General features: G+C 44.8%; 2 protein-coding genes across 6 annotated transcripts in view; one reads left to right on the top strand and one right to left on the bottom strand.

The window, feature by feature from the left end:
* The first annotated feature begins 1,484 nt into the window (after positions 1-1,484).
* CBX1 (chromobox 1) lies at positions 1,485-13,090 on the top strand. The gene is made up of 5 exons (XM_081885720.1): positions 1,485-1,693; positions 7,612-7,782; positions 8,958-9,135; positions 10,869-10,963; positions 11,694-13,090. Exons 2-5 carry the CDS (start codon positions 7,643-7,645, stop codon positions 11,836-11,838), a joined length of 558 nt encoding a protein of 185 aa, XP_081741846.1. The 5' UTR covers positions 1,485-1,693; positions 7,612-7,642; the 3' UTR covers positions 11,839-13,090.
* Positions 13,091-13,382: 292 nt separating this feature from the next.
* NFE2L1 (NFE2 like bZIP transcription factor 1) overlaps positions 13,383-21,348 on the bottom strand; it is a 33,471-nt gene continuing 25,505 nt past the window's right edge. For 3 of the 5 annotated variants that reach the window (XM_081885603.1, XM_081885604.1, XM_081885607.1), the window contains 4 exons: positions 20,337-20,552; positions 18,307-18,396; positions 17,734-17,895; positions 13,383-16,621 (listed from right to left, as the gene is read on the bottom strand). In XM_081885603.1, coding sequence (XP_081741729.1) covers positions 15,305-16,621; positions 17,734-17,895; positions 18,307-18,396; positions 20,337-20,552 — 1,785 coding nt within the window. In that variant the 3' untranslated portion in view covers positions 13,383-15,304. Of the gene's footprint in view, positions 16,622-17,733; positions 17,896-18,306; positions 18,397-20,336; positions 20,553-20,707; positions 20,942-21,348 lie in introns of those variants that run through there. The other 2 variants (XM_081885606.1, XM_081885605.1) reach the window with 2 other exon arrangements.

The following is a 21,348-nucleotide window of genomic DNA, read 5'->3' as shown; positions in this document are numbered from 1 at the left end:
TAGGGCTTTTCTGATATTTCGCGTGAAGAACTGTCCTTTAAACTTTTCAGGCATTAAAAGAAACCTGCCCTGTGTCAATGAAATACTGTACCTGCTTCACATACTGCAGAATGGGGGTGGCTTACCTTGCAAGCCAAATCCTGCACTCAGTTGTAACACAAGCTTTGTGTTTCATTGGCTTGCATGCAACTAAGCTGCGCTTGTTAAAAGCTGCAATTCTGTAACCACTTTCTTTTTTTTCTTCAGTTTTTTTTATTGATTTTAACAGATATAACATATAAAACATACAAAAGAAAGAACATTACAATACTAAAAGAAAAAAGAAAACAAAAATAAAAACACATATTCCTTCTGAAGTTCATTTTAAATTCCATTATTAACTGACTTCCTCAAATCCCCCCTAACTGAATTTCATTGTATCACCTTGTAACAGTTGTACAAAATCATCTTTCTACTACAATTTACTCCTTGAATTTACTATCTTCATCTCTTTTCTTATTGACTTAAATACATATTACTATACAACATTCTTATTCTAATCCTGGGCCTATTTGATACTTTCAAGTACCTTCTAATTATCTTATATTACAATATTTAGCTTGATAATCTTTAAATTTCTTCCAATCTTCTTGATGCTCCTCTTCTTTCTGATCGCGGATTCTTCCAGTCAGGTCAGCCAGCTCCAAAACTCCAACATCTTCATCTGCCATTCTTCTACCGTTGGTATTTCTTGAGATTTCCAATTTTTGGCTAATAGCAGTCTTGCCGCTGTAGTGGCATACAAAAATAGTCTAACATCTTTTTTGGGCAATTCCAATCCTATTATTCCAAGTAAAAAGGCTTCTGGTTTCTTAACAAATGTATTTTTCAACATTTTTTTCAACTCATTATAAATCTTTTCCCAGAAGTCCTTAACCTTAGGACGTCCACCACATATGATAAAAAGTACCTTCTTCTTCTTTACACTTCCAGCATAAGTTATCATTCGTATGATAAATCTTTGCTAATTTTTCTGGGGTTAAGTACCACCTATACATCATTTTCATAATGTTTTCTTTTAATACCGTGCATGCAGTAAACTTGACCCCTTTCTTCCATCATTATATGTAACCACTTTCTTGAGAGTAAGCCTCATTGAACTCAGTGGGTCTAACTTCTGAGTAGAAGACGCGTATAGGATTCTGCTTGGAACCTCTTTCAAAAAACCACATGATTAGGAAAGAAAAGAGGAAGCTTTTGTTTTCGCGGCGTGTGTGTGTTGTGTTTGTGTCTGTGCAGGCTGCTTTGCTGTCCATCGCGGCGGTGCTGCGCTCTCAATGGCTACTTGCGCGAAAAGACTCGCAAGTAAGCGACGTACGCGAGTCTGTATCCTACGTCTACGGGTAGAGGAAGGAAAAAGACAACATCCGGTCCCAAAATGCCGCGGGCGAGAGGAGGTCTTGGAGGGAATTAGAAAGAGGGGCGTAGGAGGAGAAGCAGGTGCATGCGCAGTGCGTCTCGGCGGGCCGAAGGGGTTGCAGCGCTCTTTTGTTTGGCGGAGGTGGAGCGAACGCGGGAGGCCCGTTGTCCAACCGTCGCTCTGTTCTGCTTTGAAACGAGACCGGCTCGCTCCGTGCGCCGCTCGCGCCGTCCTTCTCTCTCCCGCCCGTTTGTTTTTATTTCCCCTCGTGCGTTGTTGGCGGGGCTGAAGAAGGTAAAACGGGCAGCGCGGGGTTGGGGCGCGCGCAGGGGGCCAACATCGCGCGCGCGGGCTGGACGGCCATATTGGGGGGTGCTGAGGGAGGGGGGAATATTCCTGGGTGAGCGGGGTGGGAAGGGAGGTACAGTATTTAAAAATATGCGGGGGAGGGCTTTTCTGGGCAGAGAGGAAATAGGCACAGTGCTTTCTGAGGAGGGAGGCGAAATACGTGAGTTGGGAGTGGAGACGGCTATGGCTCTTCCTAAGTGCGCCTGTGGGTGTGGGGTCCGAAAAGTGGGGTGTCTATGGGGGAGGGGGTGCTGTTTCAAAAGGGGGAGACGTGGAGCGGGCAGAGCAGATGGAGGGGTGCAATGGGAGGGGGGACCCACAAAATGAACCCCCGTGTACCTAAGGTGCGGCATTTGCTGGGCAGCGTGGTTTCATGTGGGAACGGGGAAATCGAGAAGGCGTTGGTAGTAAATAACGGTCCGGGGGGGGAGGGGGCGTTAATGAACGCGTACAGGAAGGTGGAGAACGGCTTCCTAAAAGAAGCGGTAGCGGTATCATAAACAGGGATGTCCAAATGCAAGGGCCGGTGGAGGAGCCTGTGTGCGCGAGCCCGCGCATTTTTAATAGGTGTTCGAGGAAGCTGCTCCAAAGATGACGAAGGGGGTGGTGTGTGGAAGAATGGATGTAAAAAATACTAAGGGGGGGATGGTTGCAGAAAGAAGTGTGGGTATAGGTCCGTCCGTCCGTCCTTCCCCGCCCCCGAAAGTGGGAGGAAATATGCAGAAAAGGGATAATAGGGGTGGGTTTACGTGGAGCCCAGATGGCTAGTTAAGAGGACTTTCCTCTGTTAGACAGTTAATAAGGAGAGGATATTGGGGGGGGGGGGGGAATAATTCTTCGAGAAACTAACTATGAAAGTAAAGCTGTAGCGACTTTTTCCAAGGAAGGGGATCATCTGCCCAAGGTTGGTAGTGCTTGTGAAGTTGGTCACTCCTTTAGTGTAACAAGAACATTGACTGGGGTGCTGGGATTGAGGCTGTTCCTGTGAAGGAGACAGAAGTGTTTCAGACTCTGTATTGGAGTGTAGCTGGGCTAAAATGAGGGGAAAACATAAATGGATTGTATACAGATTGTGTAACGACTAATGTGGGTAGGAAGAGTGAAATTAAAATTTTTAGGTAGGTAGGTGAGAGTTTTTATAAATTTGCACCTCCAAACCAATAATCATAGTGCAGTATTGGAGGAAGGAAAATGGGACCATACAGCTAGGCAGTCTGGTATGTAGTGGTGATTGGATAGAAGAAGATAAGAGTAGTGGTGAGGGTGTTAATTGACTTGGAAAACAGCCAAAATGATCACTGTTGATTCGAATAGCGCTAATAGATAACCAAGTCGCTAATAGATAACCAAGTCGTGTGGGTGAACAGGTTTAATATTTAAAAGATAAAAAGAACTGGGGTGTACTGCAGGGAAATAACTAGGAAATTTATCATATGTGAATTTTAGTCGATGTGGATCTGTTTGTTAGAGTAAAAGGACCTCATAATGGGGTGCTATATCGAATGTATCTAAGCAATGGTATTGTATGATGGCTCACATTGGCAAATAGTGTTGCATTTGATGAGAGAGATGTATCTATTTATTACATTTATGCCCCATGTTTCTACCAAGGAGCTCAGGGTTTGCCCCATTTTTATCCTCCCTGTGGTAGGTTAGACTGAGAGGTACTAACTAGCTTAAGATCACATTGTGAGACTTATTACTGTGTAGAAATGAACTTAGATTTCCCTAGTCCCATGTCCAGCACTTTATTCCCTATGCCACCCTGACGTATGTTCAAGACATAAGCATGTAGACCCAATGACTTTTATTAAAAGGCTGTCATGGATAGTAATAAAAATAATAAGGGCCCTGTGAGATCAGCCTAAAGCCTACCTAGCCCAGTTCCCACAGTTAAGTAGCTTAACTCAATATATGTGGGAAGCCAAGAAACACAACATATGCACAATAGCCCTCTCCTGTTGCTGTTTGCCAGCAACTGGTATTAAGAGACAAGCAGTATATAAAGCCTTGCTCAGTTCTTACTTATTTTGCAACTGCTGATAGTAAGTACTTTTCTTTCTTTCTTTCTTTTTTTCCTAATTCATATTCCTAAAGTGGCTTACAGTGAACAATAAAATATAAACCTAAAATACAAATATCACAACATTATAAAGCACTGTATCACAACCACTAAGTGGAGGATTAAAGGCTGTAGATGAGGGTGGTCCAACTTTTTATACCAAGTGGGCCACAAGAGTACTTCAACATAGAACCCTGGGCTGGGTGGGGAAGCAAGGCCCAAAATTGATGCCCCTGCCCCAGCCATCATGCTGCCTTCCCAAAGTCAGATAAGCGAGGCTCTGGCAGGGTCCAAGAGCCTTCATGCCTCCTTCCCAAAGCCCAGCACCTAGGTTTTGGGAAGGCAGCTCATGGGCTGCGGGGGGGCAGGTTAGATGTTGCTGAGAGCCACCCAAAAAGGCCTCAAGGGCCATGTGTTGGACCTCCCTACTCTAGACATTTCCCTTGATTGAAAAGTATAATTTTTGCTAGCCAGATATATCAGAATTTCCCCACTTTCCTTGCTTAAGGTTAAGCATGATCTTTTAAAACTAAGTGGCTGATCCTTTTACGCAAGGCTCCTTTTCTTTGTGCCGAATAAACTAAATGAAGTTAGTTTTCATTCATCATACATCACAATAGTTCATTTATTTTACAGCTTTGATACTGCAGGTGTCATGCATTCATCCATTGGGGTGTTTTACTATTAAATAGTTAGTAACTACTTTATCTTCAGTTTTCCCAGTCAGACTAATTGGACTACCCTATCAAACAACATGGGAACAGCACATAGGAGGATGCATTGGGATGTTTATAGCTACAATGCTAGAAAGGTGTTTTTAATGGAAAATACTGGAAAAGCCATTTTGAAGGTATAAAAGTGATTAGTGTAGAAGCAGTGGGGCTATGCATAGATGACTTTCAAAAGCATATAAACTTCAGGTCTCCTAGGTTGCATTTTTCACTTGCTACTTGATTCATACCCTTCTCAAGTGTGTTTGCAAGGCTGACTGGAGGACAGAGGAGTATATGTAGGAACTAGTGTACTATATAGGTAAAGGCAAACTTTGCATCAATAGTTCTGCTAACTTTTCCATCTGGCTTCACCCACCATTGGCGTAAGGTCCCTGGAAGGGAAAACAGCCCTCCAGCTGAAAGATTAACAAAGCACACTGACGATAACGCCTATTCATGCAGAGGTAGCTTTGGTTTGGGGTGTTAGGGGAGGGGTAGTACCTATGGTGAATGACATGTCGTGCTCCTAGGGTACTTTGTCCAGCTTTGGGTCCCCACCTGCACTCAGCTCTCCACTGCAGCTCCTAGAAGCTCTCAGTATGAGACAGCGGCCGCAGCGACCCTCACCTGGTTTAACCAGCCAGTCAAAGCCATTTCCTGGGGTGTGGCCGCTGTCTCATGCTTTGGAGGTTTGTCAACCTGGGAAGTTAGCCCATCTAGGAAGACTCTGATCCTACACCTCCAGTGTCTTGTGGGACATCTTCGGGAGAAGAAAAGGCTAAGGAGTAATCCCTACACAAATTCAGAGTGGAGTCCCTAAGACAGTTGAATGGCATCTTGTATGTCTCCTTTCGGCAACTTCTGCAGCCAATCTGGTGCCAAATGTATTGCCCTGCTTTAATTTGGGGCCACACCAGCGAGGCCATGGGGTGGGGTCTTGTCATCTGGGCAGTCCAGGATCTCCATACACACTGTCTAGGCTTGTGCCGCCAATGCAGCGGTTTGACTTTGCTGGAGACACTCCTTTGCCTCTCAAGACAATCCACTTTGAGTCTGGCTCAAGGGGCCTGTAAAAGGAGCTACACCACTTCTGATCAAAGGTGGTGGGAATTCTGAGGACTGAACTGAACGAAAAATTAAGGTCAGTTGAAACCCTTTCCTCCTCATAATAAAGGAACCAAAGTTAAAGGTTCTGGAATCTGAATTGTGTTGTATTGGGTAGGGTTGCCAGACAGTGGGAAGCCAAGAAACACAACATTAAATGTCTGGGAAAATCTGGACGTATGTCAACCTGAGTTTTTTGCGATTTACCTTAAAAATAGTTCCCAAGTATTTCCCCCCCCCCCAAAAAAAAAAACACCTCAAACTTTGTGCATGTATGTAGGCATCAGTGTGGATAACAAAGCAGGTCAAAGTAATTGAAATGGGGCCTGATGAAATCTATATAGCTCACTTTCAATTTCTTAGTCATGGGGTATACAAGATGGAGTCTGTTTTATAGACCACAGGCACCTTTGAAACATTGTGTGAAGCCCATAGAGATCTCACCGAAACACTTGATAATTGTATTGAAGCCCATGAGGAATATGAAGTCCCAGTGCTTCCAGGTCATGCTGGTTAAGAATAAAATTCCTTGTACTTGAAGATGCCCAGCTACTCCCCTCCATACCTCAGAGTAAAAAAATGATGTTTCTTCCCAACTACTTTACTGTTGCTGAGATACACTTCCAAAAATTCTGAGCTTTGGCACTGTATAGGACTAACACCAAGCTGTGCAGATCACATGTTATTCCCCTCCTGGTTGGAAGGAGGAAAATGTCTACACAATGTAAACTGGTTTTAAACTAGTTATAATAGGTTTTCTTCCGTAAAAGAATTTTGGAAACAGTGACTTCATGAGTGTGCCAAGATCCCAGCATTTGTGAAGGAGACAGGACTAGTTTAAGCTTCGTGAAATTGTGCTCTCTAAAAATCTTCCTTCCTCCCCATTCAGCTGCTGTTTGTGGGTCTCTTTCCCCAGCCAGCCATCCTTCACTGCAAACGAGACCCATTTCCTCTAAAACCTAGCTGTGCTTGACGGCCCCTTTTGCCTATGTTTTATCAGACCCCGACTGAGACAAGTGCATCCTCCTGCTGAGAGATTCTTTGCCTGCAGGAGCCCAGCATAGCTTTCTTTTTCCAGTAGACTGTAACTTTTCATTTCCAGAAAAAGCAAGCTGTTTAATCTTCTATGCTTGCTGGGTACCCTTGTGGTGCCTCCACCACTCATGGATGCCTTCTCTCCCCAGCACTGCCGTGCTTGCGGTATAGTCACAAACATAGTCCTGTTGTTTCTGAAAGGGGTGGAGGGAGGATATGGTGGGAATTTTTCCTGCTGCAAGCAGAAAGGTCTGGCCTGAAGAACTTCAAAGTTCTGCAGAGACACCGTGATTCTGTCTCCTGCAGAGCCTGCTCCTTTTGGAAGAAAAATGTTAGTTTTACGGAGCTTCCTACAGTTGGTCCAAGTGTACAGTATAGGTTAACACTGTCATAAGTTGCTTGGGCAACAAACAAATCGTAGGTTTGGCAGATGGAACATGTTGAGCACAGTTGTGATTCGTATGCCATATTTTAAAGTACCTAGAGCTGGGGAAGGCATTAGTTCTTATGCAATTGCATGTTGAGGCAAGGGGAAAGTCTTAACATAAATTCCAGAAAAGGAGCCATGTATGTCCTGTTGCAGAAAAAGGCAGAACCTGATTAGCTGTCATAAGAAAGTGTTCACCATGAGGTGCCTACTTTTTAATAATCAGTATATGTGGATAGATGTTGTACGGCAAGGTTTGGGTTTATGCGGGTCCCATTGATATTGATGGCCTTCAGCGTTTCACTGTGCTTTTGTGACTACATATTGTATCTCTCTTATTTGTGTCACTTTGCAGCTTCTGGAACATTTTTCCTACACTACATTTCCCTGTGTATTTTTAGATTAAAATGTTTTCATATTAAAAAATAATATGACAAGACAGACAAAAATTCTAAGTGTCATGGATCTCTGGTGTTGACAATTGCAATTTCTAAAGCTATATATCTGCATTATCTCTTAACAGCCTCCTTAAAACTGCAAAGCTGGCGAGCACAATGGGAAAAAAGCAGAACAAGAAGAAAGTGGAGGAGGTCCTAGAAGAAGAGGAGGAGGAGTATGTGGTGGAGAAGGTCCTTGACCGGCGGGTGGTGAAAGGGAAAGTGGAGTACCTGCTCAAGTGGAAAGGCTTCTCAGAGTAAGGCTGCTTTCCCTTTATTTCAGCTTTGCAAACTAATCTTTAAAGGTTAGTAGCCCATAAAATCAGTAGCCTCTTGGTCCACATATACTTGTGGTTAATCTCTTTGCGCACTGGTGTTGAGAGAGGGGAACATCTCTTCTGGTTTTCAAAGCCTTGCTTGCCTTGTCACCCAGGAGCTGTTAAGAAGCCTGCTTCAGGCCTTTTTTATCTTGCTCTAGGCTAGGGTGATGGGCCAGGGCTGCTGAATACCTGCGTCTTAAAAACCAGCCCAGTTTCCCATCCCATTTCTGGTTAATTCATGGTCTTGAAATCTTCTTTTGGAATTCTTCCAGATATGTGTGGGGCTTAATTCTGTTCCTGCAGGAGGGAAAACATGTTTGAGAAACAGGTGTGGTTTTTTCCTTCCCAAAAGTACTTTCTACCTTGAAAATTCTGTTTGAGGCCCAGTTTGGCTGCAGTTTGTGAGCAAATGAATGTTTTCACGTGTGTGGATGCTTGTATGTGTTCAGAGTACAGGTGAGCCTCAAACTGATTGTGTGCTTCTGGGCAAATAAGCAGTCCTCAGTTCTGCTGTAAGGGGTGCTTGAGGGGGAAAATATCTAAGTGCTAGTTTTGTGTAGGAGAAAGCAACCATGCCTAAAAGTATTTATCTGCCTGTTTAGTGTTGAAGCTGAAAATCTGATGTGCTTGTAGAGAAGTTGCAATTTCTGCAGAAGGCTTCCAGGTCTGCACTTACACTTTTTCCTTCTCCTAAATAATGCAAATCTGGGGTCCATCTCATTAAGTCAAGAATAACAGCTGAAAATCTGGTAGCTTTACTCTGCCCTTATCACTCCTTATTCTGCCTTACAGCAGTTCATCAGCTTTAAGTCACACTAAGTCACATTCTCAAGTTTAGGGTGTCTTCTTTGCATTTCCAGAAAACTTTTCAGGAATCTCAACCCACCATGTCAGGATTCTGGCAGAAATTGCCTATCATTGCAAAAATCTGTAGATTCTAAGTCTTCCCCATTCCTAGAAAAGTCATTTTTATAGATTTTGTGCCAAGAATTTACAGGTCCCATAACGAGGGAGATAAATTTCTTAAAGGGGCTATTTTGCAAAATAAACTCTAGTTATAAAATATGGTATTTTGCAGTCATGTCCAGCTGATAATAGTTATATGGTTTCAGCGAAGATAACACGTGGGAGCCAGAGGAGAACCTCGACTGCCCTGACCTCATTGCGGAGTTCCTGCAATCCCAGAAAACTGCACATGAGAGTGACAAGTCAGAGGGAAGCAAGCGCAAGGCAGAATCTGATTCAGAGGATAGGGGGGAGGAAAGCAGACCAAAGAAAAAGAAAGAGGAGGTAAGGCAGATTCTCTCAATCTGTGGCCCAATGAGGGTTGCTTTATGCTTTAAAGACAAATGAAAAAGGACTGATTGATGTTTCTGAAAGGGTAAAACACTAACAGCAGTGACCTTTATTGCCTTCTTAAAGTGAGCTACATAACTGTGTAGTGTGGTGCCTCAGCTGCAAGTGTCTTTGGGAATATGGTTGACATTCATTAGTCTGTGGTACCACTAGTGGTGTTTCTCAGCAGAATCTCTGCCTCCAGCCCAGTTACCTCTCCATCAGAGAATGTCGCTATGTGTTCTTTCAATTTTGGGGCTGCACCTGCTACAGTGGGAAGACTCCATTTGCTGTGTTAGTATGCTGGAAGCAAAGTGTCATGGTCTTGATTGTGTTGTTCTTGCATACAGCACAGGTGCATTTAAAAAGTTGGATCTGGTGACTTGGCTGGTGGTGGGCTTCTGTTTTCTCGTGTATTTCTCTTTGTAGAGTCTGCCCTGTGTCTTGCCTTGCATTCTGTTGAACACAGCCTTTTTTCATTCTGCCTCTAAACTCTTTCTAGCCACATTATCCCTCCTTTTTATTTCAAGACAAGAGACTTCTGATAGTAGTTTTGTGTGGTTAAGTAAAAACAGCCAGACCATTCCAATATTTTATATGTGTAGGTTCTCAAAAGTTCTCTTCCCCACTCCCCATTGTTTGCGTTATTTACCCTTTGTCTGTTTGTTCATCTTCCCTTTATTTATTGGTTAATGCTTAGCAATTCCATCCCTTTTATATTGTTGCATTTTCCTGTTAGCACACAACTCTTCCTCTTCTCTTTCCTCTTCATTTCTGATTTCTTTGATTTTATAAGTTTTTTCCTGTCTTTGCTTCACACCCTCCCATTTTCAGCTGCTCCTCTCCAGCCCTTTTCTCCACATCCTGCCTTGAAAACATAACATAATTAAGCTAGGGCTTACCAAAATGTAGCTCGGAAATCTTTCAATGCCGGAGCTTTGTTCTAGAAGATACTTCATAGTAATAGGAAGAAGATTCTCAGCAAATTATTTCCAGGAATGGTTGAGCCCAACACCTCTCCTCAGCCGAGGAAGAAACCAGAGTGCAACAAGAGCAGGTTCTCTGCTTCACTAGCATACTCTGATGTCTGTTTCTCCCTCCCTCCCTGCCAGCTAAGTTCTTGCTCTAGCAAGCAAGGCAGTTGCTTCAGTAGTGCCACACAAATATTTTATGGTAGATTAAAAGTGGGAAAGATTCTGGAAAGTGATGGGTGTGGTCTTCATTTGTTTGGAATGAGCTGTTTAAAATTGCAGTGTCAAATATTATGTCTTAAAACCTCCTTGTTTAATATGCACTGTAGAGCAGTGCCATATTATAAAGAGCTTGAAACTGATTAAACTGGTAGCATATACCAGAGAAGCTTGAATAATATTTTTGTGAGTATGCTAAGAATTCTTGCTGGAGATCTAACACTTTCACAGATGTAGAATTTATGGGATTCTTTGGAATTGCAGTAGCTCAAACAGCTTTAAAACGAGTTCAAATCTCATAGTATCATTATGCCTGGACAAAGCATCTACATCATGTCACTCTTGACTTGGATATCCCCCTCCCCCAAAGTAGGTCACTGGAAAGGCATTTTCTGGCAGTTGTTTTGCCTCAGCATAACACCAAATAAAGTTCAATGTCTGTTTTCTCTGTCACCCTTTAAAGGCAATAATCAGAAACCTTTCCAATTCTTTCATCAGGCTGAGAAGCCTCGAGGCTTTGCAAGAGGGTTTGAACCAGAGCGGATTATTGGTGCCACAGACTCCAGCGGAGAGCTCATGTTCCTGATGAAATGGTAAGCCTGTTCCTTTGTCCTTCCTCGCTTGTGTATCCTCCATCAGAGATTAGAATCCAGATGTTGAATTTTTGGGAACACAGCTACTTAATGGTATGAGTGTCTGTAATGAGATCAGGTGGTAAGACCATTGGTTCTCTAACATTTTTAAAAGTTTAGGAGGGGGCTAATTATCTTAGCTGCAGAATGCTGTTAATATACAGCTTCATCACTTTGATGACCTCTTGCATTTTGATCTGCTGCTTTCTAGTTCCTTGCAAGTGATTTATATGAAACTTGGAATCTGCTTTCTCTGTTGTGTAAGGTTCAACTGTCTTTTACTTGCAGACATTCTGAGGTCATAACTGGAAATAACTAGCTCTTGCAACCCATTCCCACAATCCTTCCATGCCTTGAGGAAGGATTGTGTGGATCAGGCAAGTAGATGTATGCTTATAAATCATATTTTGCATTATAGGCATCAGGATTTGTGGCCAATGATTCTATGAACTGGCAAGTGTCAAGGTATCTCAGATTTGTATTATCCTTCTGGACAATAATCTTCAGTGTGCTTATGCATCAATAGCAAAGCCATGCATTAAATTCACAGTATTATCCAGAGCTTTAAGATCACATGACCCCAGACTCAGCCATATGCACACACATTTGGCAGAAATGTTAATGCTAGAATGATATCTTCATACCTTCTATTTGGGATCAATCCCAAATTTCCCACCTCTTGGTTGTACAGGAAGAACTCTGATGAAGCTGATCTGGTCCCTGCCAAGGAAGCAAATATCAAGTGCCCGCAGGTGGTCATCTCGTTCTATGAGGAAAGGCTGACATGGCACTCCTATCCATCAGAAGATGATGACAAGAAGGATGAGAAGAACTAACCTGCCTCCCCTTCTGTCCCCATCCTTCCTCTGGCCGACTTTTGTATTAAATCATCAAACTGTGGGTTTGAACATGAGTGAGAAAGTGAAGAGGCGGCTGTGGAAGATGCTCTCTGTAGAAACCGGACAATTTCTATGCCCCTGACAACTAGGTGTGACAACATGCTGTCCCCTTTCTTCCTTTCTCATCATATATACATGAGGAAAGAGGAGAGAATTGGTGAGTTCCCAGCTGTTCTTTGCTTTGGGGGGGGGGGGTGTGAAGCAAAAATAACTAAAAATGATAGCGTTGGAACAGGCTGCCAAAAGGGATAGCAGGCAGAGGCTGTGTGTTCTTCAGAGACCATCTCTGTGATCTACAGCCTTACTCCCCAATAGTGTTAATTGCATTTTTACAGATTAGCATGCGTGTAGTTTTTCTTTCTTCCTTTTTTGCTATTATCGGTGTATCGTTGGGGTGGGAAGGGAGGGTGCATTCTGATTGATTTGGGGAGGGCCAGTTCATGGTATCTGTATCCAGAATTGCAATTCTTACAAAATACATGCCTCCTGCTGCAAGTGGAATTGATGACTCCTGCGAGGCTGGAGCTTATGTGTCTAAGTGTTAAAAGTTACAATTTGATTGCAACCATGAATACAGTCACCTTTCAGAATTATTACTGCGGGAATTGGAAAGGAGGCAGCTTCTTCATATTTTGCCCTCTAGTCATAGTGAGGGCACTCTGCTCCCAAACCATGTGACAATTTTTTTTAGTACCTCTGCATCTTTTTACTTCTAACCAACCAGAAACTGAGGGTTTTTAGCCTCCCCCCCCCCTCGCTCTTGTATGTATGTGGCATTTTAGGCATCCTTTTAATTAAGGGGAAGGAAAGTAGGGGTGAAATCTACCCCCTACAGCACAAGGTAGTAGTAGGTTTCAGAATATTCTGTAAACAACCATCTTCTGTTCAGACTTGGGCATTTATGATTGCTTCCCTTGCTCTAGTCCTACCCATTTCATTTTTAAGCTAACAATACTTTGTTCTTCCAAAGGACAATTTTACCTCTGACATTCAAACGCCCCACAAGCCACTGACCCCCCATTCATCCTTTGTGTGGGGCGGTGGTATGTACGTAGAAGTGTACAAACCTTTTTTTAAAAAAAACAAAGCATGGTTAGGTTTCTGTGAAAATGTTGTCTAAAACTCAAGTGTTTGGATTTTAACTTCATACTGAACTGTCTTTTTGTCTCAATAAAATTTTAGATTTATAGTCCTGCTCTTTTTCTTCTTCATCTGGTCCAGGCCTTCCTTGAAAATATTCTACAATACAAAGTACTGACTTGCAACTAGAAAATATTGCAGGAATAAGTGATATGCTGAACTGAGAAGTATTGCAGGGGAAATGCAGTATATTATGGGGGAGCATGGCCAGTACATAAAGTCAAGAGAAGGCACATTCCCTCAGTCATTGTAATGCTGAATTTGGTGAGCCTACCTTTTATCACAACACAGGGCTACCAAGAAAAGTGCAGAAAATTAAAGACACCAAACAAATCCTCAAATAGTGAATAAGCCATTTTATTTTTGTCCTGTGCTCATACGCTCTCGCTCCTCTCCCCAACAGGTCATAGAAACCATTCAAAATAAAACCTCTACAGAAAAAAATAAATTAACACATGCACACATCAGGGCTCTATCCTCCAGCAACCCAGCCACAGTTCCAACACATTTTGTGCTTCAAGTTTCATGCTGTCAAATCACAGAAGCCTGAGAAGGTGGGAGAGACTCACCGATAGTTTACTTCCCCTCTCACCTTTTATATTTTCCTTGTAAGAAATCATGGCCTTGAGAAAAACAAGATCCTATAGAACATATGGCTGCAGAAGTTGCCTCTATTACATACAGTGCTTCATACCCCCACAGTTCTCTGGAGGATGCCCATTTCAGTGCTACGTCCTCACACGCCATCACATACACAGGACTGACTGGGGAAAACCAAAGCCATTTAGCTCATCAGATGCTGGTAAAGTCAATAATACTCCCAGCTGTGCTATACTGCAAATTAAACAGCTTCGAGGATTGCCTCGGAGCTTGAGGCCAGCTGTGTTCAAGGCACTACCCTCACCCTTTGCCTTATTTTTTTTTAAGGAGGGGGAAAGGGGGAAGTTGGAATGACACCACCCAAGGACAGAAAAGAAACCAGCTGTGGAATCACAGTTTAACACACCGAGTCTTAATGGCAGAAATACCTTTCAGCAGCTTTGATCATCTGGGGGAAAACATCTCCCTTCTCTCCTTCCTGCATACCACAAATCCATTTTACAGCCCTATGGGAATGGGGAAACACAGGCGCACACAAGTCCTACAGAAATAAATTAAAACCAAAGTGCCCATTAAGAAAGGGGCTTGCCATAGATGGCTATTTGCTCTACACAACATGCCCACTTTATGGGGGTGAAACCTATTGTGCTGTAGACCAAGTGGTGATCACACACCAGACCCCTCCACCTTGCAGCCTCCGCTAAATGAAAGTGCAGCCTTCACACCTGGCCCTCACACCCCCTTTTGTCCACAAAATGAATCTCTTCAAGCCAAATCAGTGAGAAATGTCAGCATTGTAGCATGCAGTTACCATGCGCCATCTTGTAATGTACCTTGATGGTAGCCCAGTATAACACTGGCTCCTCACTGTGGGCAGTGACATGCTTAGTGAGTTTTGAATGGAAGAGAGGGGCGGTGGAAAGATGCATCACCATAGTAATTCTATTAACCCTTTCCACTCCTACCATTCCAACCTTTATGGCAGATTAACTCAAGAGTCTACCCAAAAGGCTGTACTCGGTAACTCCGTGCGTGGAGATCTCTCCATTCCCCCGAACTGAAAAGGGTTAAGAAAAATCACCCTTCTCCCCTAAACAAACACAACTTAAATGTGTTCCACCTGCACTTACATATACATACAGATGTAGGAAGGGATGGCGGCTATGTCATGGGATTCAGTCATGTCAAATCGCGCACAACTGATGCCAAAACTGGTTTGAAAAAAACAAAACCAGCTATCTGAAATATCGAAGTTTGAAGGCGGGGGGGACTTTAAGCCTGCTCAGTCTGTCCACTTAACCATTTTTTCCTTAAAAAAAATATCCAGCTTTAACAATTCAGATTTTCTATCCTCTGCCAAGACTCACCCCCCTCCCCACACACATTATGCCAGCTTGTCCCCCCTCCCTCAACGTTCAATAATGGGTTCCAGGCTGCTGGGGGCACAGGTCTTTCCCTACATGCTTTGCCATTCTGCCTCTCAAGACTTGTAGGCCCCCGCCCAGCAGTCTGTTCCTATACACTGACTGGCAGCTATCATGGTTTGAGAAGATATATTGGATAAGAAGGCATGAAAGTTCCTTCAAATTCTTCGGGGCTCAGCCCTTTCTCCAGGATGCAGTTTCTGCAAGTTTTGCACTCTCCTGCCAACATTCATCACCTCTCACTTCCTCCTGTCTTTCTGTTTCCTCTCTTGACGTCTGCCCTGCTGGTCAGCCAAGGAGCGTGGTATTAGGATAACACTACCATTACTGGCGTACTGTAGGGCATACTGATTCGGGGAGTAGGGCTGGCCATTCTCATCACGCAGGCGGCCAAATACCTCCTGATAGAGGTTCTGCACCTTTTGCTTCATCTGGCGAATGGACCTGAGAAACTCCACCTTCTCCCTGAGCAGCTTTGACTTGTCTCTCTGCAAATCCTCTACATCCCGTTCCAAGTTGAGGATAGTGTCCAGCTTTCTCTTACGACAGTTCTGGGCAGCCATCTTGTTCTTGCCCCGTCTCCGGATGTCCCGGATTAAGCTCAGCTGGGCCTCACTCAGTTGGTACTTGGACAGGAGTTCATTGAATTCTTCTACAGGCAGGTTGATGATCTTCTCATTGGGGAAAGGGATCTTCATGGCTCGGGCCCGGTGCTCATCTCGGCTCATCTGCTTATCCAAGAAGTCTGCCTGTTTATCCTTGGCACTCTTCTTCCCCATGGTGGCTGGCTGGGGCTCGTCAGTGTCTAAGGTCCTAGGGGCCATGTTGTAGGTGTGATTGTGACCTACATGCTCCAGATAAGGCAGATATTGCAGCTGAGAAGGGTTCTGGTAGCTCATACGACAAAACTTGCTGTACTCTGGCTGGTACCCAACTGCCCCTTCTGCATCTTCAACGTCCACATTTTCAGAGTCCGAGTTGTAGCCCACAGCACCTTCCTCAGAAAAGGAGGAGGAAGCTGAAGATGATGACGACGATGCTTCTGAGCTGCTGAGAGAAGCAGGGCTGTGGCTCGAGTCCAAGGAGAGCCCCGAGTCTGAATCAAATTCTTCCTCCAGGCGGGAAGCCTGCACTGGGTTGAAGCCTTCTTCAGTGGCCAAGTCCATCAGGCTAATCTCATCTAGCATGGCTTCATCAAGGAGTCCCCCAAGAGGATCTGGCAGCTCAGGCCCAGATGTTTCGTTTACAGTGCCATTTAACTGGGGAGGGAAGAAGATCCCACTCAGGTTGGTAGAGCCAAATGTGGTGTTGAAGCCAGTGGAGTTGTCAGGAACCAGCTGCAACAAAGCTGAGCTGCCAGCTACTGAGAGGCTCTCCATCTCAGAGCTGAACAAGGAAGCAAAGTCTTGTGTACAGCTGCCCAGTGACGCCTGATGCAGGCTGACATTCTGGTTGATTGGGGTGGATGGAGCAAGGCTGTAGTTGGCATTCAGAATGTCTCCACCTGTGCTATCGTAAAGGGTCCCTGCAGCTGCTGTGCTGTTCACCTCCATTCCCTGAAAAGGGGAAAGATAAACTTTTCAGACTCTAGGTGTCTCTATTTTCCTCCTAGAACACAACTTGAATAAACGGGTACACAAAACAAGTCCTCCAAAGAGGACCCTGTGAGAGAGCAAAGAAAACAAAAGACCCAATCATTCAGAAGTTTTAAGTACGTTAGCATGAAGGGAACTCACTTCCCTTCCACTTGCACGTGTGGAGAACTGGGACACGGGTCTCTGTTTGCAACAGATCAGGAACTTGCATAACAATGCAGGATGCTTGCTAGCAACTGTGCCCTATCTACCAAAGCCAGGTCTGCATCCTGCATTACTCAATACTCCTCTGTAGCTAGCTACCTAGTTATTGGGGTGGGTCGAGAAGGGGGGGCAGAAATGGCTCCTATCTGAGACACGCCACTGATAAATCTTTTTGTCTAGTATAGGAAGCAGACAGCAGACAAACATTCAGAAACTGATTGTTCTTAGACAAAATCAGGCCACCTGAAGAGTCATCTGACCACCAATCTGGCAGCCCAGAGGTGAAAAAACCAGGGTCGGGAGCAGTGGCTGTGCAATTTGTGGAGGAATTTATTTATTTTTTAAAAAATCAATACCTGGTATGCAGAGAGGCAAAACATTTTCCCAGCAAGGATAATGAATAGGCTGCATGCATCCTGTGACAGAGATGCTATATTGTTTTAAGGGTGGGAAAGAACTGTCCCCAAGTTGTAGTGGCTTATTACGACCCTGAAGAGAGAGGTGTCTTTTGTTTGGCCCTTCCCAGGGGACCGCTGCCCTGCTACGTTGCAGGCAGTCACTTGGTACAGTGTGTACACTGCTTTTGACGACTCTTGAACTAGATGGTCACCTAACTCTGCAGCTCTGGTTTCCCATTTGCTGCAAATTCTTCTAGGCTCCTGCCTATTGTTATAGGAAAGATGGTTGCAGCAGCAGCAGAAAGATCATTCTTCTACAGAAGGAGAAATTCACAAAACAGACATATTAACAACCATCACATTTGCCTGAAACCTAGCAAAACACTAAACAGTAGCATGGTACACCCACCTGAAGAGAAAGCAGAGGAGGACCTAGAAAAATAAACAAGGGTAGAAGCCAGCCTTCCTCACCTGCGTTTCCATTATAGACATGAGGTCCTGCCACTGCTGCTCCAGGTCGAAGGGCAACTCTGTCCCTGTTAGTAGGGGAGACAGAAGCCCGTCTGGCACAGTGGAAGGCCCGCTCTCACTCGGCAGAACTTCAGTTAGGCTGGGGGCATCTGCAGCTGGAAACTGAAAGCAAAACACCTTTCAGTATGTGGCAGTGAAGCATCATGTCAGCAACAAATCATTACTCCCGCTTCCTCTCTGCATGAACTTCTGATGCAGACTGTAGCAGCCATCCCCCACTCCCAAGGTTCCCTGCAACCACAGTATTAGGGGCTTTAAAGCATTTGCAGGGGCAGGGAGGGGTGGCATTCTCACCACTTCTTTCCTGCTAATCTACCTGGCCTTGTGCCTGGAACAAGAACAAGCTTTTCTCTTCATTTGGAAGAATTCACAGCCTCACAAGGTTATGGCAAGGGCATGAGATAAAGATTGTCCAAGTCCATTTTTTACACTGAATGCGTCTATGGAAATGCCATATGCTGTTACTACTAAGCAGTTAAATCTTCCCTTTCCCAAGGGCCATCATTGACCCACCTCCGAATTCTCCCCAAAGGGAAACGTGGCCTCCAGCAGCCTAAGGCACTCCTCCAAGGACAAGGCTGTCTGGTCCTCAACACCAGGCACCTGGAAGAGCAAATAATTCAAGTGTCATTTTACTGTAAGATCATCTATACCCGTGCCAGACCAACCTCCACCGGCAACATATGACTCACTTTTTTTTAAAAAAGCCTGTACATTCTCCTATTCTTTGTGTGCCTCTTTTAAGAGATATCTGGAGGGTGGCAATGAGAAAATAGCCCTTTTCTGTCATCCTTCCAGCACCAGGCAGACATATTTTATTCCCCTTTCAGCAGCATTAATAGTGGCTGTGTTTGTGTGTGCTTGTGTGTATACATTTTTATGTGGATGGGGTGGTTATTTTATGTTGCTGCTGATGTTGTAGATGCACATTATGGTGCATCTGCATTGCTTTTAAAAGTATTGTATTTTCTGTTACTGTCTATGTAATTCACACAAAGACTTCCTTTTCTTTTGGCTGTGTAAAGCAATCTATTAGCTGAATAATCTAAACTAACCTTTATCTTTCCTCCTCGCCCCACTCACTTTTATTCTTCTCTTGAACTTAGATAAATGTAATTAATGCTGAGGTGACACCCGTCTCAGACACAGACGAAACCCAGTGATGTAGTCCAAAGCACAGCCTGGGACAGGGCTAAATGCTCAGAACCAGGTAGTCCTGACCAAGAGACACAGTTCCCTAAAAACTCACCTCAACAGCCAATAGCTACATGGTTGTCTATCTGGCACGGTTTCCAATACCACACCCAGTTCCCTGTCCCACAACCCCTCCACAACCACCCCACTACTTATTCCAATGACACCCCTGAGTCTCTTCTCAAACACCCTGCATTCTGACAAAATTTCAAATGCTCAAGTCAAGAAACGGTTTATGTCACACAGTAAAATTTAATCAAATGCAAATTCTCTTGGTGCAGAATTAGATGTAGCCCCCAAGAAGGGAAGCCCTGCTTCCAGAGGATATTCTAACTGGGGTGAGCCTTTCCAGAGGCTGTCACCTACTCTGCATTCCTGCAGTCTTATAAGTGGGTACTGACTGAACTGAATCTGGAGATCTGATGTGCCCAGTAACAACTGTTCTCAAAGCCATCCAGGGCCAAGAGTTTATTAACTGGCTTTGATAGGATATCACAGTCCTACTCTGAAGATTCAGGATGGATTCACCAAATTAGAAAGAGATATAGACTAGGATGCCAAGCATGAGCAACCCCAAGTAGACTCCTACTCACAAGATGCTCCTGCCATGTTGGGGGGAATCTCATGGTGATTCTACCTATTCCGCCTGCTGTCCCCTTTGCCCCCACAAAATTGGCTCCAGAGCAGTGTGTGAGGTGTTATAAAGAAAAATAAGGGGAAATGGCCTCCCCACAGCATCTGCTAGCAGGATTCTCTGATAAATCCTAGCCCCATTTGCTGGCTAGGACCAAACTAATGAGATTTATAGAGAGAGATTTAAAAATTCTTACTAAATAACATACTCTTAACAGTTGCAACCAAAAATAAGACATGGGAGAAGGCCCAATTCTCACAGATCAGAGGTGAGAAGCCAGGATGCTGAGAGAAGGATCAGAAGGTGGTGGTGTGAAGCCTAGGAAGAAGCAAGGGGTGTATGTTGAGGGCTACCACAAAGCAACAGGGCACAGACCAAGGCCTTGAACCAAGCACGGAAAGGTAATGGATATCTATGCACTCAAACCCAACAACGCAAACAGAGAAGCAGCCCTGCCTGCTTTCTGGGCAGGATCAGCAACACTGAACATCAGTGTTTCAGAACTAATTCCCTTTTAAGAGTTGTGTCTGAACTTGAAAAGGGGAGGACATTTTCTAGCATCACAGCTATTTTCTTCCCAAGGCCTACCCAAGCATGCAGTGAGAGGGAGCAGCAGATTTTCCTCTACTGAACAGCTACAAAGAACAATCCCAGGATGGTGGATAAGAAAACTGTCCTACCCAACTAGGGAGTTGACTTCTTGTTGTTTTTTTACCTGCGCAGGAAAGCTTTCCCCTGTCTCGCCATCCACTAGCAAGGCCCTGTCAGCGACATCGCCCCCTCTGCTCCTCCAGCCATCCCCACACTCCTCCCCATTATTTGGTTCTTTGTCCACTTCGTTCTCCTTCTGGCGGTGGCTGTAGTCAAAAATCTCACGCCCAGCTCCAAGGTCGATATCCTGTCTCCACAGGATGTCAATTAAATCAATGTCCTAAAAACAAAAGAAAAACAAGGGGGGGGACTTTAAAAACTCTTAATAAGGCTTCTTCCTTCCTTGCCGCCCTCTTTTCTCTGGAGGATGCCCTCCCCTGCAACTTCAGCCTCCCTTGTGACGTACTGCATCCGCCACCATTTGACCCTACTCACCTCCAAGTGCCGCCCTTCATTCTGAATGTGGTGCAGCCCCACCTTTCCTGCTCCTTTTCTGGACCATCCCTGATGTCGTGGGGCTCCAGATACCTTCCCCCCACCTACAGCCATTCTGCACTGGGAGCTGGCCAAGAGCGGCTCTGCAACGAGGCTGCTCCGGGGCACAGACCGGGAACTCCATGAACAGCAACAGAGCTGTCTTCTTGTCGCTGCCCATGCTACGCAGCAGTGCTCGCTCTGTCCAGGCAGCAGGGAGTCTGCAGCTTTAACCGCTCAGACGGCTGGCTGGCTGGCTGGCAGGCGGAGGGAGGGGAGGAAGGAGGGAAGGGAGGGCCAATTGTCATTCTGGATTGCTGCTCCATAGCGGGCTTGCATCAGCCTGTGGTGCCATTCTGGCTATTTGCATAAAGGGGTGGGGATTCTCTGCATTTTCAGCCACCTGATGCAACTCAAGAACCCGGCTTTGCCATGCGTGCTCTGCCTGGCCAGCTCCCTCTGCTCCAGACAGCAGAGCTGCCTACCTTAACCAGCCCTTCAAACTGAAAGCAAACTGCCCTGCTGAACGCACCCAAAACACACTGCCTTCTTGCAACCGCAAAGCAGTGATCAGCCCTCATCCAGACCAGACTCTAGACATG

This window comes from Podarcis melisellensis (assembly GCF_964234715.1).
Source record: "Podarcis melisellensis genome assembly, chromosome: 13".
NCBI lineage: Eukaryota > Metazoa > Chordata > Lepidosauria > Squamata > Lacertidae > Podarcis > Podarcis melisellensis.
Note: the sequence above shows the minus strand (reverse complement) of the source record. Positions and strands in the feature narration are given on the sequence as shown.